This window comes from Lutjanus erythropterus, chromosome 5 (genome assembly GCF_056507025.1).
Source record: "Lutjanus erythropterus isolate fLutEry1 chromosome 5, fLutEry1.hap2, whole genome shotgun sequence".
In the NCBI taxonomy this organism is placed as follows: Eukaryota; Metazoa; Chordata; class Actinopteri; order Lutjaniformes; family Lutjanidae; genus Lutjanus; species Lutjanus erythropterus.
This window is the reverse complement of record NC_139321.1, coordinates 34,946,438-34,963,273: the sequence shown is the minus strand read 5'-3', so window position 1 is coordinate 34,963,273 and position 16,836 is coordinate 34,946,438. Positions and strand designations below refer to the sequence as shown.

The following is a 16,836-nucleotide window of genomic DNA, read 5'->3' as shown; positions in this document are numbered from 1 at the left end:
CTTTTACAGGTCTCCCAGCAATGTCTTTTAACCATTGTAAAAATGTGTTTTTCTTTTTAACAGATGATTCTCACACATAGCATATCTAATGGTATGTTCCATTTATACTAGGAAGTTGAAATTTCTGCAGGAACCTCACCAACCATAACGTCAAAATCCAATATGGCTGCTCTGCATATCAACATGCTTATTAGCACTTGTGTGTCATTACATAAGTCTTTTACTTTCAACCTCCAAGGTAAATGGAAAACACCATAAATACAGGAAACAGTAAAGGAGACCATTGACCGAGGTTCCAAAAGTGGAGTAGCAAGGGTCAAATGGAGTCTACAAATCAAAGAAATATAAAATAATATCTACATAAATATCAGCACCTAATGGAGAGAATAGGAAATGCAACATTATATGTAAAACTGAAGTGGGTAAGAATATTTCTGAAGATGAATTGGTTTGTATTTCGAGCACATAACAGTCAATCATCATCACGTACTTGGAGAGAACACTGCTGGAAGAATGTAATTAAATTTTTTATTACACCCAAAATTGAGAGTAATTTTTGGTCTGCAGCACAACCATGTTGGAGACGATCTGGGACCATTGATTCTTCTCTGTTCAGAAATTGTGCAGTTTTGTGAAAATGTTCATTGGCTTATTGTCAAAATTCTGGCCTATTATAGTCACATAGCAATATTACTTTAGCAATATGACAAAAGATATTGTGTTACTGTTTAGAAAAGACAGACTGAAAATCTTTGCAGCTTGTAAAAAAGCCGCCATGAAGAGATGGGACAAGGCAGAACTTCCAACACAAGATGAATGGCTGAAAACTGTGACTGAAATTTATGTTATGGAGCAGGAACAATGTCGAGGAAAATGGACGAGAAATAAGGATAAGGACTGAAACACTGATTATGTCACAGGAACAAACTCTAAAGACAAGGCAATCCAGGTCATTCATGTTTTTTCCTTCTCTTTTTTTGTGTGTATGTGAGTGACCTCTCCGTAATGGGAATGCAAAGTTCATCTATGAAATTGTGACTTTGCTAATACAGTTTTTAAATGAGTCACTATATGACTGCCAGCTATTTCAAAGCTTTTTCTGTAATTCCTTAATAGACCAAGAGTGTGACAGCCAGAGATAAGACAACCATAAATGTAATAATAGTTACATTCAAAATACACATTATATTCACACATTATAATTTGTCACTGTATCAACCCTAACATGTCTGAAAGCCCTGGCCATTATCACTGCATTGAAAAAAAAATGGTGTTCACAGCCACAAATACTGCTAGACAGAGATATCCACTTCCTTTATCAGCAGAGCAGCAGAAAAAAAGCAGAAAATAAGAGGAATATCTCGGCTACGTAGCCGACCATTTCCCTACCTCACATAAATGACACACCTGAAACTAATCCTGCTGCTTGACTGGCACCTCCGTTTGTCACGGCTTGAAGACTGACTTGAAGCAGATTTGAATAATAATAACGTCTCGTATCTCTTAAGTAAATGCCTTTGACATGAAGCAAGAAACTTCCACCTGAACAGATTCTGTTTTTCCCCGATAAACAGGCGCAGGGGTGATGAAATCGCCGAGGCATTGATTTCATTCAGCATTCGGTTAAAGAGATGTTGGCATGCTCTAAACGCTAATCGATAAGTCTCTCTCCTGGGTAAAACGCAGAGTAAAAATAACCCTCTTATGTGCATCTGTTTTCCCTTTAATTGCAGTTTTGTTTACAGCCTAAATGAACAATTAGTGTAATTGTTATGGTACCTTTCTACATCTGCTGGACTGCTGGGTCCGTGTGACAATGCTGGTTTTCTAAACGCTGTATCAAATGCACATATTGCAGCATCACTTTTGTCCTACAGGAATAATTAAAGGACAATAGGGTTGTTAGCATTTCCTGCATTCCAATAATACTAAAAGAAATACTGCTGCTAATTTTCCAAGTGTTATTTACACCTCCTGTTGCAATTCTCACATAATGAGATGTTCTTTCTTGGCTGTTCCCAGATGAAATATCATGAACAAATACATAGATCAGTGTATCAGTTCTATGTCTGAGTGTCTCGTCTTGGTTTGTCAGTTGGCTTGACTAAGTTGTGGTTTAAGGTGAGACACTATAAGCAAACATACACTGGTCAATTTTAAAATTTTGGTCTATTTGCTTCCATAACATAGTCAATAGTCTTCTTTCAGGCCAGTGGAAAGAAGAAATCAAAAATACACATTTGGGCGTTTATTTTACTACATTTTGTTTATGTGTGTCTATAGATTTCTCCTAAATCCATCTATCAAGACGATGACGCATTTGTCAGTTTAAACATAAGATTTCAGAAATAATTGCATTAATGTAAATGATCAATATTCAAAAATTCAAGTGGATTATTCACAATATGAGTAAAATTTAAATTAAAAGCTTCTGACGGAATTATTGACACAATCCCTTGTGGCCGAGTCAACCTCTCAGGTTTGTATGACAACATCAAGCCATACAAACACATCAAGCCAAAACACAAATATCACAAACTGGTCAAAGGCAAAGTAAGGCAAACCAGGCAGTAAAATGTATTTTCTTGTCAACAGTGTAAGTACAAATCTATGGAATCAAAGCCATATTTTTAAAAAATGTATAGTACTAGTGTGTTCAGTGTGGCTAACAGGAACTAGGGATGATCAACAGGCAGCATGTGAACTATTAAGCTCTCTCTCTTTAATTTTTATCATCACTTGTCCCTGATGGTAAAAAGAGAATCAGACAAAAAAACAGCTTTCTTGACAGCGGCCTGCCTCACTCAGTGTTTACTGCAATCTAAAATTCTACGTCCACACCACATCCAGCAGCCACATGAATTCACAATGCAAAAGTTAAAAGGAGACAAACTGGACCAACCCGCAGCGGTCTGGCTCCTGACAGCAGACTGCCGCGTTGTTAAGTGCAGTATGTGTTCCAACAACTTGAAAACATGACAGCAGCCATCCAGTATTCCTTCACCTGAATCCCTGTTCACCTAACCCGCTGGAAAGTCTGGTGTCGGCAGTGAAACAGACAACTGTATCACTTACTGTTAGATCAAAGAAAGACAACACCACAATCCCCGCGCTGACGTTGTAACAAAGCTGTCCAAACCATGTCAAGATAACACTACAGAGGTACAGGCTCTCAAAGAATTTCTGCAGATTTATTAAAGTTACGAAAGTTTTGCTCTCATTGATCATCAGGTTAAAATAATCAAATATACAGGTTGTACAGGTGGAACAGAGTCTAAATTGCTGTAACAATGGAAAATGAATCTATTAGATTTGTGTACATGAACATGAATTTCCCTTTCTCATGACGACTTTAAAACAAACTGCGCAAATGTCAGATTTCATTACAACTTAGGAGGGGATAGTGATGAATTTCAACCCCGTGCTTATTACTCGAATTTTGACTGCGAGCCAAGAAAAGCAGAAAATAGGTTGGTTATTTTGTGCTGTTACTAGATTCATTATTTTAACATTAGTCAGCTTAATTTATGTGAATTATTACCATTAAAATACGCTCTGGTTTTGATGGTCTTTCAAGTGGGCAGACTGTTAAATCAAACTCTTAAAAGCAGGCATTTTATGGTAGGGCCATAGATATGCCTGTGAAGCCCAGAGTACGTCCTATAGCTTAAAATGACCAGAATGATTAAAAAACCCTCACACTTTACCTGCTCCATGATGTCCTTCACTTTGTCCTGCTCACAGTCCAGGATCACCCTCCTCTCCTTCTTGTTCTCCAGATCTTGGAACAGCGAGCGGTAGGCCTCGTCCTTCCTCTCGTCTTTCAGGTTCCCGACGTTGATGGCCGTCACTTGCCACTTCCTCTCTGCTGCCGTGTCCAGAACAACCTGCAGCGTCGTCAGGCCTGAGGACAGAAATAAAACAGGAATTGTTCGTGCTCTCTGTCTCTGACTGATTTATCCCTGGTATTCTTTGGTACAAAAGTCTTTCAGAGCACTGTTTTAGAGATATCCCACTGAGAAATGGGACCTAAAACATTTTAGCGCATTAGAAGGGTAGGAAATAAAGAAGATATTATGCATTGTGTGTCTGCACAATATCTGTCTCTTACTGTAGCTTACCAATAATTGCTGTTATACAACAATTTGTGGTGGCTTACTGCATGGGCACAGTGACTTACAAAAGTTAAAAGTAGCCACAAAAAGGGACGTCATGGCAACAGAGCAAAAACAACAATGGCAGAGGCAGAAAAAATATGACAACAAACTCCAAACAAATTATGTGGCACACAAGACTTATTCAAAACAGTTCTTTTATTGCAGATTGACTGCAATCACTGTCTGCTTATTCAGACCCTGTGGAGGTTTTACCGAGACTCGATGCCTTATGTAAAGAGCTTATCAAGATGAGTCACAGGTGTTCTGGCATGAACCTGGCCAACATGTGGGAGGAAAGTGGGTCTAACAATACACTCGACTGCTTCAACGCCAAAAGTTTGAGATTGCTGATTGATGACTGCGTTTTTGAACGCAACCTTTCATGATTTTCCTCTCAATTTTTGAAACAATTTAGTCATAGCCTGATATGAGACTGAATTACACTCCATTTCCATATTCAGTCTGACACTGCCTCCACTCTTACTGATTTTCAAAGGGAAACTGCAATTCAATTCTCTCTAACCAATCACTAGAGACCAACGTCTTTTTAAGTCGACTGGTGACTTTGTTTTTGCCCCCACAGTTTGTGGTTTTGCGACTGATGGTTATATTTCTTTAGTCAGCCATAAAGTGTATAGATAATATTTGAGTTGTGTTTGCCATGTAATGCTGCTACATTACAGGGACATCATGTTTTCTTCACAGCAGAGTTTGTCCAGACTGTGAAAAGCTAATGTTAGCTAGTTAGCAGTTACAAGTCATGAAGATACTTAATCAAAAAGCCTAAAACTGGAGGTCTCCCAAACACGGGTTGGAGTTGAGGAGCTGGAAGCTGCGGACAGAGTGACAAACATGACCAGATGATTGGTCGCATTTTCTTTTGGTCTCAGACTGCCCTGAAGTTAGCCTGTAGCTGCTAATTAGCTAGCTCTGCTAGAACACATCGCATAAACATCATACATCGATTACATCAACACCATGGACAGGCATTTTGACTTGTCACAGCAGGAAAAACACAGATGGACTTAATAACAGTAATTACAGTGAAATGCAGCAATCATTTATATAAAAACACCTGTGAGTTACATGTCAAAATGTCTGCTGTGCAGGAAAAAAAAACTATTTGTCCCTAACCATTGATTACCATTCATTTTTTCCTATATAAGGTCCAGTGGACGAGAGTCATCCAGGTACTTTCCTTCTGCGTCATGCTTCTGCCCCTTTTTGGATGAAAACAAGGCTCTAATCTGACCAGTGATTAATACACAATCCAAGGTCCTTGCCAGTGTAAAGGCTTAAAATAAGAAAAACGAATCACTGTTGAGCTATTAAGAGCCAATATCCTCTTGCAAGTTGGGTGAACAATTATACCATATCTTTGCCAATCATCGATCAGCGTCATTACACAAAAAAAATAAAGAAATGGGGTTATGAGTGTCTGCCTCCATCAAAGTGGAAGAGCTACTCCACTGAGTGGTCGGTGGTGGAACATCCTGACATTTTCAAATACATTATTAAATCTCCAGGTGATGTATCTCTGACATCTGTCACTTTTTAAGACACTACTTTGCTGTTTTAGTCTGGCACTGTGGCGTTATGGTAAAGGAGGGGATTTATTTATATATATGGCCAACATGAACATGCATGTGAATGATACTAGTCTTCTCTGTTTGGCGCTGGCAGTTTAACAGCACTTGTTTTCACCCAAAATGCAGGGAAGTGACATATGGCTGCTCTGATCCATGGGGCACACCAGAAGGGAAGGGACTCCACCTGTTTAATATGCTGCAACCTGAGTATATCTACACACTTCTCTCCTACAGTCGACTTAAAACAGCCTCAACTGCAGCATCTATTGTTGCACAGCTTCAAACGGTTGACAGCAGGGGTCAGAGGTATACGATGCATCCTAGCTACCTTGCATATCCTGTGTCCGTTTGGAACTATGGTTGTGCATGTCCTCAGAAATGATCAATATGTGTATGCAAATGCAAAATCTCTGGCCTTACGTCACAATACCAGACAGGCAACACTGACACTGACAAAGGTCCACTTACTTGCCTGTTCTGATGAATTTTTATTATCATGCATTATATTTTAATCATTCCCAGTCCTTTTCAGTACTTTCACTTTCACTTCTGTCAGGTTAGAATGACAGCTTGTAGAAATATACTGGTTAACCAGTGGGACCTCCTGAGCGATGCAGGAATTGCCATCAATGTTAGTGCTGTTTGCTAAAGTTAGGGATTTCTGTGGACAACTCAGCAGTTAATGCGGAAGGGAGATGGAAAAGGGAACACTGAAAAATTAATAAACTCTTACTTTGTTGGAGCTCAGAAGACAGATAAAGTGATCCGCCTTATCTGTAAAAAGGTCAGTGGATTTCAAGTTAAACGTCATTACAAACGTCATTACAAGTTCTTCGGTTATCCTCAATCATATGCTGCCTCTCTAAAATGGCACTAAGCCATCAAAACTGTGAGAACGCTGCCTTACATTAACACCATCCCATGCAGTCTCATGTTTTATCCTTCTGAGTAATTCAATAACATGCAGCACCTGTCCATCATTCTGAAGCGCTGTCTGTTAAAGGCAAAGACTGCAGTCTCCATTTGAACTTATATTCCTATCACCCTCTCTATCTACTTTCACAGCTGAATCTCCTCTGATATTGATCCCTGGGCTGCAGAGGGCAGTTGGAGAGTGGTTTGATAAAAGGGTCGAGTGTTTCATTCTGCCTTGCTACAGCGAGGTGAATTACAGATGTAATCAATTTCATGCGACACGGCGGTGGTTTTTATGATGGTGGGGAGGAAAACGGAGGCTTGCAGTTTTATCTGAATGAACTATACATCATAATTACAGTAAGGTCATTATGGTGTGGTTAAATTTGACTGTTCCATCAATGGTTATTAAATGGGATAATTAGAATTTAAAGCGATAAAAGTGATTAAAGTGAAGAAGAAGCAAGGACAAAAGCAAAATGTTGATTATGCAGTCATGGTAGTTAAGGTTAAATTCTAATTTTACCTGATTAGTGTCTTTGAACTTTATCTGAGGATGCAAGCTGTCCTTGTATCACGCAATGCAAGTGTATAATGTGGCTCCGTATGTCCAAACATCATTGAAAATTTACTATTATACTAAGTGATTATTAAATTTTTACTTTTTTTCTAAGGGCTCTGATATAGCAGCCTCATCTCTGTTTTAAATTAATAGTCATATGTGGAAAGACATTTCATTTTAGCTGGGACAAAGCTGCAGCTTCTCCTATGAAGCAGCAAGTTAACTTAGAGGTTTCCTTCCTTTTCTGACTGTCACCAAAAATGTTCATTTCTGTTTGGTTAGATAAACAACAGTTTAACCAGTGTTAAAGCAAACGGTAATGTAGAAACACTGTTTTTTCTTTAATTAAATATACAGACCCAATCATGAGTGAAAATAGCCACAAGCAAAAAACATTTCTCATTTTAGCTACGATAAGAGGCCTTCAGTGTTTTTTCTCAAGTTACTTTAAAAGTGTAATCAAACACTTTATTATTACTCAATGAAAAGTAATTAAATAGCTGCACTGGCTGTTATTTTTCTTGCATCATAACTCAGTCCAACTCCATCAAATGTGGCTTCCAAAAACTCCAAAGCCCTAACTAAATGTTTATCCTTTTGTTGTTTACATATAAATGATAATGAGGTAAATGCAGGTGCTCTGGATTCAGACTGCCTTAAATGCAACACTGTCAATGCTTTGTTGTACTTTCGACAAGTTGACAACACCAGCTGTTGTGTATTTTTTTTATTATGGTCATCCGCTCCAGGCACTGCACAGGTTAACAGCACACCCACTCAGTTCAGCTGCTCTGCTCAGGATTATGTTCAGTATTTGTTACATACTTTTTCTGTTTTTCCCTCTCATGTTCTGTAGCAGCTCGGCTGTCTGTGATTTACAGAGTTTCTGATGGACAGGTATCTTTACCTCTTGGTAAACTGCTACTGCTAGTTAGCTGTGCACTCCCCCACTGTTTGAACTCCCAGTCTGGGCTAAAGTAGCTACCCGCTAACAGCATGTAAACCTTTGTCCATCAGGAAACTCCAAATCAGTCAAAGCTGAGGCAGAGCAGCCGGGGGACATCAGAAAGAAAACAAAATATGGTCCAGTTTTACCAAAGTCAGTGAATAAAGTTATACAGTTGTGTACAGTCTTTAGAAACACTCAGACTTCCTTGTTTTTCCAACCTAATCCTTATCTCATTTGTGGTCTGATTAACAGTTAATTAATCAAAGTGCCCCATGTCACTATTTTCTATGCTCAGACATTATTCAGAAGCACTGGGTGTTGTAGTCTCACATAGCCAGCCCTGTCACTGAGCTAACTAGCCAACTAGTGGCTAAAGAAACCAAATGCCAATAACAAGTAAATCTGTCTGACAATCAGGAAACTGTAGCATAAATTGTCGAAAGATGCAGCATGACAGACGACATCAGAGGGAAGACCATGAAATATAATCCAGTTTCACCAAAATCAGTTAATAAAGTTGTGTTTTTGTACAGTCATGACAACAGTCTGTAGATACAGACCACAACTCATGAGTAAGGATGTGGCCCCTCAGTGGGCTTCCGGGAAGTTGGCCAATCAGAGGAAAGTGAGCTTCTAGGGAAAGTGAGCCGTATGGAGACAGGACTTTGACCAACTTAACCCCAGTCATTCCCAGGTTGTTTTAGCAGGGGGCAGACACGCACAACATGTAACTAAGGGAGGGTTCACACCAGTTAGTCTGATTGAACCAGACCCTGGAGCTTTTACCCAGATGAGACACTTGGGCTTTCATGAACACCATTTGAACCAATCACAGAGGCACACCATTGGTTAAAAAATGTTTTCTCTACCTGTTTTGGTGAAAATGTGGACTGGCAAGGGACAAATCTGGACTCAAAATGTGAGAAAGTGAGAAATGCCTGCATTAGAAATTATTTCATACCTGCTTTCTTGAGATGAAATGTTCATATATGTCTTCTAAAGTCAGCTGATATGTGCTCCAGATTAACACAAACATATATCTTTTTTGTGGTTACAATTTCTGGATCGTTTGAGTTTGGCCTTTGTGAACTCAAACTGGACCAGTTGGAAAATTACAACAGTGTATCCTCCTCGCATTGATTCATTTCAGGAGCTGGACCTTTAGTGTGAACCTGCCCAGAGACAATTTTAGAGTCATCAAAAGGTGTAATCCTCCTCTTTTGGCCGAGGCAACCCATTTCCCCTGACCTGCAGCCCCTGTGACAAGTAAACACATCCCAGACAAGTCACACAGAGACAAACCTGATCTCAACTCTCCCGTCCAACTCCTGCTGAGTTCGCAAACAAGCAAACCCCAAACAGCTGAACAGCTGAAAGGGTTTAGTAACTAAAGCAAGTAATCATATTACTGTGTGACATTAATCAGCAATGCATTATTGCCCATGGTATTTGAAATAAAAATAGACAGGCGTGGACTGAAGGTGCATTATGACTTTAATATCCTGCAACGGTAGGTGTCTTTACCACTGAGTTAATACCCATAAAATCTTCCAAAGGTCACTACACCGCTGTTTACACAACTCTAATGATGTGGCTTTCTATCTCCAATCTGCTGCACATCAGTCTCCTCTAGATATTATCTATGTATCTGTACAGTGAACTTTGTGATAAGCGTGTAATAAAAACCTTTGTTGCTGCTCTAAATCCAGAACCCAAGTGGAGGACTTGGCTTCACGATTTCCTCTGCAGTTCACAGCCTGCTGCATATTCCCCTAAGATGATAATGTCTTATTATCACTTCTGTTTAGAATGAGACATATGTTATGTCTTGGCTCGCAGCCAGCGTTATGTCATCCATTCAAACAGGCGCACGAGCTACCACTGAGATATGTTATGTGATCTTGCATTTACCCCCAAGTTGCCCTGGATTTAAAAGGTCATGGGAGAATAATGAGGTGTGAGCGAGTGTGCGCAGGAGCATTTTGTCATTCAGCTGTTTGATAAAGAGGTAGTAATCAAACTGTGATGATGAGGTAAACCAGTGGGAAGATTATTTCTTCTGTTCTTCTGATCACACATGCAGCCTTGACTGTAACAGATTAACTTCATGCTCATTGATCAAAAAACATCTCAATGAGTTGATGTTTATGAAACTATGACCGTATGCATAATGCGATGCAAAACTATTCAAATGAGGCAAGAGAAGCCTCATAAATAATGCATCGATTCAATACCTACAAATACAGATGCATATTAGCTATAATCTTTTTTGCTTCGAGCTATTGTTTCCTCTCTCATCCACTGTGGTGAAGGTCTAACATGCATCCCCCAGGTTTACCTGTCACTTTCTGCATAATACCAAGCACCAATTAAATCAACTGGCAAGTGGTTACAGGCTCTGTTTGAAAGATGTGAGAGCAGCATTTCATGATTATCTGCAGCTGCCATTAGAGAAAGAACTCGAATCTGCAAATGGTAACTGCTTCAGGAGTCAGGAAAAAAGAGTAATCATTCTCTCTGTGGATGGCAATGACTTTTTAAATTCTTTGAATTTGTTACATGACATTTGAACAGGTACAAAAGCCCTGAATTTTGTTATTTATTTAACAATTTCCTTGATTAGAGAGGGGGCTTTAAAAAGTTTCCATGCCTGCACTATTGTCACTGCAGCAAATATAGTGGGACTTTCAGCAGCAAAACTGAAAACGGTAGTTATAAACTTGACAGGACAGAGGAAACTCCCCAGAGGAAACAGAATTAAACCTTTAGCCTCTGAAATAAATTCTTTTAGACAGCTGTGATGGAGCTCAGGAGGACGGCTGTTTTACTCCAAACAATTTTACTGTTTGAACTTCACCTGTGTGTGACCTTTCAAATGTGTGGAAGAACACAGAACGTTAATTAACATTAGATCCCGACCGATCCTGTCAGCGTGTCGGGAAATTTAAATAATCAATAAAGTTGTGCTGCTGTGCCTTGACTCTGACTTTGTGGGAGAGGTGTCTACCCCATTTAACCCCCCACAATACATCAGAAAGGTAATTTATCCAAATATATCTGTGATCTTTGCATCGCTGATACATGTAGAATCAGTAAAAGTAAGAAAAATGACAGCTACATGGTTATTGTCATGACTGCAGCAATAACCTAACACATATTGTCAACTTTTAAGTTGATATGGTGAACTTTTTAGTAAACAATTGCTCATTTAGGCCTCCAGCAGATACAGAGCAACATTAGCATTAATTTGGAGTCATGTTTCTGACCACCTGGTGAGTACAAGCCTAATATTCACTCTCCATTTAGCTCTATTTTCCTGTCAACTAACTCCTGAGGGAAATATCAGCAGCTCCGACTGCAGTCAAATAGCCACCGGCTATGACTGCAGGGCCGGTGGCTGGCTATACCTGGCTGTGGGGACTGACACAGTTTATACGCTGAAACAAAACTTAGCTGGACGGCAAGAGTGTAAGTCATAGCCACAGTAACAAAATAGCTGGTTGCAGCTGGCAGCTATGACTACAATCTGAGATTGGCTTTAGCATCAGGTGAGTTCTTCTCTACAGGCAATCCTTTTTGCAAACACAAACGTCATTGGGTCTAATTTAAAAACACTGATCATAGCAGCTTTAAAGACATCCTTACTAGATGTTGGCAAAAACTATTTGCTATAAATAAATAAATCAGTCAGACATTATTTATATTGCACTTTTCATACAAACAGAATGCAACACAAAGTGCCTCATGGTGCTCCCCCACCCCACTACACACATACTCACACACACACAAAGCAAAGACTTTGTAATGGTAAAGACTAAAATAAGAACAACACTCATTAAAAAAGGGAACTGCTATGTAAACTAGCTATGTAAAGATATAGTGGAGCTGTGGTGTCCTGGGTAAAGAATAAAGTGCGTTGTAATCCCAGCTTCTTTCTTTTTCCAGACTGGCCGTGCACGCATGTTAGTGCATGTGAATCCCTCTCTGTCCTCGCTGTGTTTTCAATATGGCGGCCTGGTGAGCAACTTTCTCACATTATAGCTAAACAGTACAGTAAAAAAAGTTTCTGAAAACAGTTTAGGCAAGAAATAGACAGTACAGTAACAGAATCTTGATCCATATATAATCAACACTGACTAGTTTGTTGCAATTTCTTTGCAAGTCGGAAGTTGATAGTTTCAAGTCGGTCTAATTGCATCTCACCTCTAAATGCATCTAAATGCACCTTCTTGTGAAAACATGAATGCCTGTTTGAATGGCAAGTCTCTGAACTTCACAGCCATCCACAGCAGCTATTTGGAGAGGTAAGCATTCTTGCAGAGGCTTCTATTAAGCTCAAATCAACCGGATGGAAATGGAAATGGCAACTACAGTGTCGTTACAGCTGAACTTGAACAAGATGGACCTCGACGTGCAACAGATTGCAGCATTTAAGGAGTTTCAGGAGACACCATTTCCAAGCAGGGCACAAAATGGCAGCTTGCTGGTCACAATCTTTCTCATATTACAGCTAAATGCTACACTAAACTATGTTTCAGAGTAAGTTTTAAGTGAGAAATAGGCAACATAATCTTGATCCATATTTGATCAGCACTGCCTAGATTGACAGTTTTCTGAGATGACACACTGTTTTGGATTTTACAGGATATTACCAAGATAATTGTGCCAAAGGAGAGAGTAAAATCTCACATGAGGATCTCATGAGTCATGCGATCTTGTGTTTCACAGAGAACGTGATCTTGTATGAGCTCACTGGGACACAGATGTAAACAATGTAGACGTATGTAGTGGAAAATCTTGCTGTAGTAAGTTTAAAATGCTTTTCAGTGAGAAAAACACAGGCAGTAACGAGTCTGGAAGACAAAATGTTTGGGGAAACACGGTCAACACGGGTTGTCTGTCTTCACCCAGAACTGGGGGTTTAGATTTTAACTGCCAGTTTTAATATCTGACAAAAGATGCCTGCTAGATAATATTAGGGGTCAAAGGGTAAAATGTTTACCATTGTTTGACGACACCTCTCTTTTACTAACGTACTGATGTGATTATCCAGATTTTAACTAATTAATATCACACATGAATGAAAATTATTGGGGTGGTTAAGATTTCGGTGCTGACCAGCATCTGACTGTGATTTAAAAAAAAAAAAAGTCATTAATTGTTGGTCTGTGATGGGTCTGCTGCTCACTACCTAAAAGGCACACTATTTCCTGCATTGAACACTGGACAGTGGACATAAATTGCGAGGTGCAGAATCGACCGCAGGATTCCTCAGGATACTCGGCTGTTTTATAGGAAGTGACCAAAGACAGGTTGTAAAAAAAAAATAAAAAAATTACCTTTTCTTTCTATCCCTTTTCTCTGCTTTGTTCCCTCCTTATTAATCCAACTGTCAGTGCTAAAATCTCAAGGATTTGGTGAGAAAACGTACTTCTAAAAGTCTGACTGAGGACATATCTGCATTCAGTGAGCCAAAGGAATACAAAACAGAACTCAGAGTGCCTATCCGCCCACGCACATACATCCATTATCTAAACTGACTTACTGACAACAGCTGACAATGGTGGTGTTGGTTCATCCATTAGTCTCACGGTGCTAATAGAATTCATCATAACCAGTGGCATCTCTATTGCCTCCTCTCCCGCAGCTCCCTCCTTTGACTGAGAAACACCCACACACTCATCCTTGCATCATTTACCAACCGGCTCAGTCACTCTCTCTGTCTCTCTCTCTCCACACTTTGGTTGCCATGGGAATGAGTGGATCACGCTGACCTAATTAGACAGCCATGCAATGATGAAATATGCACAACAGGGCCTTTAGTGCCACCGCGGATGTACAGTAGAGACAGCAGGTCAGAGCTAGCATTAGCATAAGGACAATCTGAAGCAGCTGGTTCAAACCTGCCCTCTGATTTTCGGAGAGGAACGGTTTGGTTCTGCTGTCAGTCAGAGCAAGGCTGGCTGGGAAGATTAGCGGTGGATTCTGGGAGAAGAGGAAGGCGAGCATGTGGAAAGAGATGAGAGGGAGGGTCCGGCATAAAGGAGATACTGTAGACAGATCAAGTGAAGTTTGTGTGTGTGTGAGGGGAAAAAGGTGCAGTAGAAGAGATTAAGTGATGGGGAAATGATAGAGAGTTAAAGGAAATTCAGAGCAGAAATGCATTAAATCCCTCCTCAGCCATTGGCACTACACTGTATTCAGCCGAAACACAAGTGTACAGAAAGTAGTCATCCCACTTCTCTGAGTAGATTCACCTTAAGCCACTCAGTGTGTTATTTAAATGTTCTGCTAAGCCATCTTTTGGGCATCATTCACTGCTCTCAAAGTGCTTTTTGAATGTGATCCCAAAACTCCTCCTCCTTTAGTGCTGAAAATAAAAATAATGAATGATTTTTGTGCTATAATGGGGAGTAATAAAGGGGCTTAACAACCTGAAAGCTGAGCATCCCTATTAAAAAGACTTGATAGTGTTATTCCGCTGAACTGGATACCATTGAGGTCTTAATTCTTTCATTGCCGTATTAAAATAGAATGAAATAGAATGAAACTCTATCTGTACAAGAGATTTCATTTTCAGTGCATGCTGGTCCCTCTTTGCAGCAGGAGGCTGGGTGGGTGGAAGGGTGCAAGTCACTGAATCAGAATTGCAGACGACACAATTAAATGAGTTACACGACACAGCAAAGTGAGATAACACACAAACATATAATATAATTATATATAATAGTTTTGTAGTATTATGTTTTGTAATACTGTTCCAATTGTCAAAAACACTGTATTGTGATGCAAAGATTCATAGCAGTGGTTTGTTTTATGTTGTGGTCTTCATTGTTCTGATTGCATAAAAAGTCAAAGTTTTTACTCATATTTAATGCATATGGTGGTGTGTTATTTATACTAGACAGTTTTCTTAACAGTAAATAGAAAATAGCAACATATTTCCTATATATCAATATATCACAATAAATTGCATTGTAATCCCTGTATCGTGATGTATAGAATTCAAAAAATGTCTACTGGGTGAAAGCCCTGTACATCCATCCATCCACCTCAACTCTTTCAAATGAGAACTTTTGTACTTTTTATACTTCAACTCTAATACTCAAATACTTCATTCGCCCTCTAGAGGTCACCTCCTAACAATAAACAGAAATTTGGGTCAGAATAAGCTACTAGTATATTCGACCTCTACGTACATTTTTCTGCACCGCAAAACTCAGATCAAACTGTCAAAGGTAGTATGGCTCAAGATTATGTTACCTCATTCTCTATTTCTCACTTAAAATGTTTTTAAAAACATATTTTCGACTACTCTTTAGCTGTGTGACAAGAAAGATTGTGTCCAAGAAGCCAGCATTTTGTGCCATGGAAACAAAGGCTCCCAAAACTCAGATCAAACTGTGAAATAAGCCTGTACTGATCAAACATGGACCAAGATTCTGTTACTACATTGCCTATTTATTGCCTAAAATGTTTTCAGAAACATAGTTTAGTTTGATTATTTAGCTGTAATATGAAATATATTGTCACCAGGTGGCCACCATTTTGGCTCTGATTTCCAAAAGTGACTCTGCAACTCAGATCCAATCAAATATGGCTCAAAATTCTGTTACTGAATTGCCTATTTGCTTGCAGAAATGTATTTCTGTGCACTGTTTAGCTGTAATATGAGAAAGTTACCTGCCAGGACACCATGTTGAAAATGGATGTGGGGAAGACAGAGAGGCACTGACATGCTCTAAACAAAGAAGGCAAGGAAGACAGAAGGACAAACGTCCATGGACACATGCACTGATGTGTTCAGCTATCCTGGATAAACAGAAAAGCTCAGATAACAATAAACACAGGAGTGTGACTTCATTCTCAGGATGCCATTACTCCCCTTTATCTTTACATATCAAATATATTGTATATTGCACCTTTAAACTTTTTGTCATTAATGTACACATGGCGTCCTTGCACTCAGCTGTCTGCCATTTTAAAAAGAGCCATGTTATGTAATATTCAGACACTAGATGTGAGTGAAAAAACACAAAAAATGTTGAGGCTGATAAAGCATGTGTCATGTGTAGAGTCAGTGAGACAGCAAAGAAAAAAATGTCTGCTAAAAAATTTAAATTTCCAGACATCAGCATTGAATAGAAAAAAAAACAGATGAAAGGGATCAAAGAATAGACAGAATAGATTTGAATATGAAGTAAGTCTGGATATTACAGTTTGAGGGGGGATAATTTTTCATCTTTGACTGCCTTGCATAAAATCAATCCATGATCTTATCCAGAATCGCAATAATAGGTGCACAGACACTTTTACTTCTGACTGCAAACTTTTCATTTCATAGGAAATGGAGAGCATTTTTTTTTTATCAAGCACATCATTATTGCTGTATAAATGACTTTTTGTTTACTTAAGTGTGTAGACTGATGAATAATGAATGTGATCTTTCAGGGTGCAGTCTTTTATTTTGAGCCAAAACTGCAAAGCATCTCTTAATCGTCTGTGCGTCTAACCGATTGATAGAACAGAAGGCTGGTGATGCTTGACATTGAGGTAAAACCACTAACCAGCTGTGTGTGTGTGTGTGTGTGTGTGTGTGTGTGTGTGTGTGTGTGTGTGTGTGTGTGTGTGTGTGTTTGGCATGTGCGTGTCTTTAGGGAGAGA

General features: G+C 39.3%; 1 protein-coding gene across 6 annotated transcripts in view; it reads right to left on the bottom strand.

Annotated features, from left to right (window-relative positions):
- Positions 1 to 16,836, bottom strand: part of gria2b (glutamate receptor, ionotropic, AMPA 2b) — a 78,324-nt gene that overhangs the window by 17,582 nt on the left and 43,906 nt on the right. For all 6 annotated transcript variants that reach the window (XR_014770628.1, XM_084719722.1, XM_084719723.1 and 3 more), the window contains exon 4: positions 3,708 to 3,904. Coding sequence is in view for 5 of the 6 variants with exons in the window: in XM_084719722.1 (XP_084575848.1) it covers positions 3,708 to 3,904 (197 nt within the window). In the remaining variant the exon portion in view is untranslated. The remainder of the gene's footprint in view (positions 1 to 3,707; positions 3,905 to 16,836) is intronic.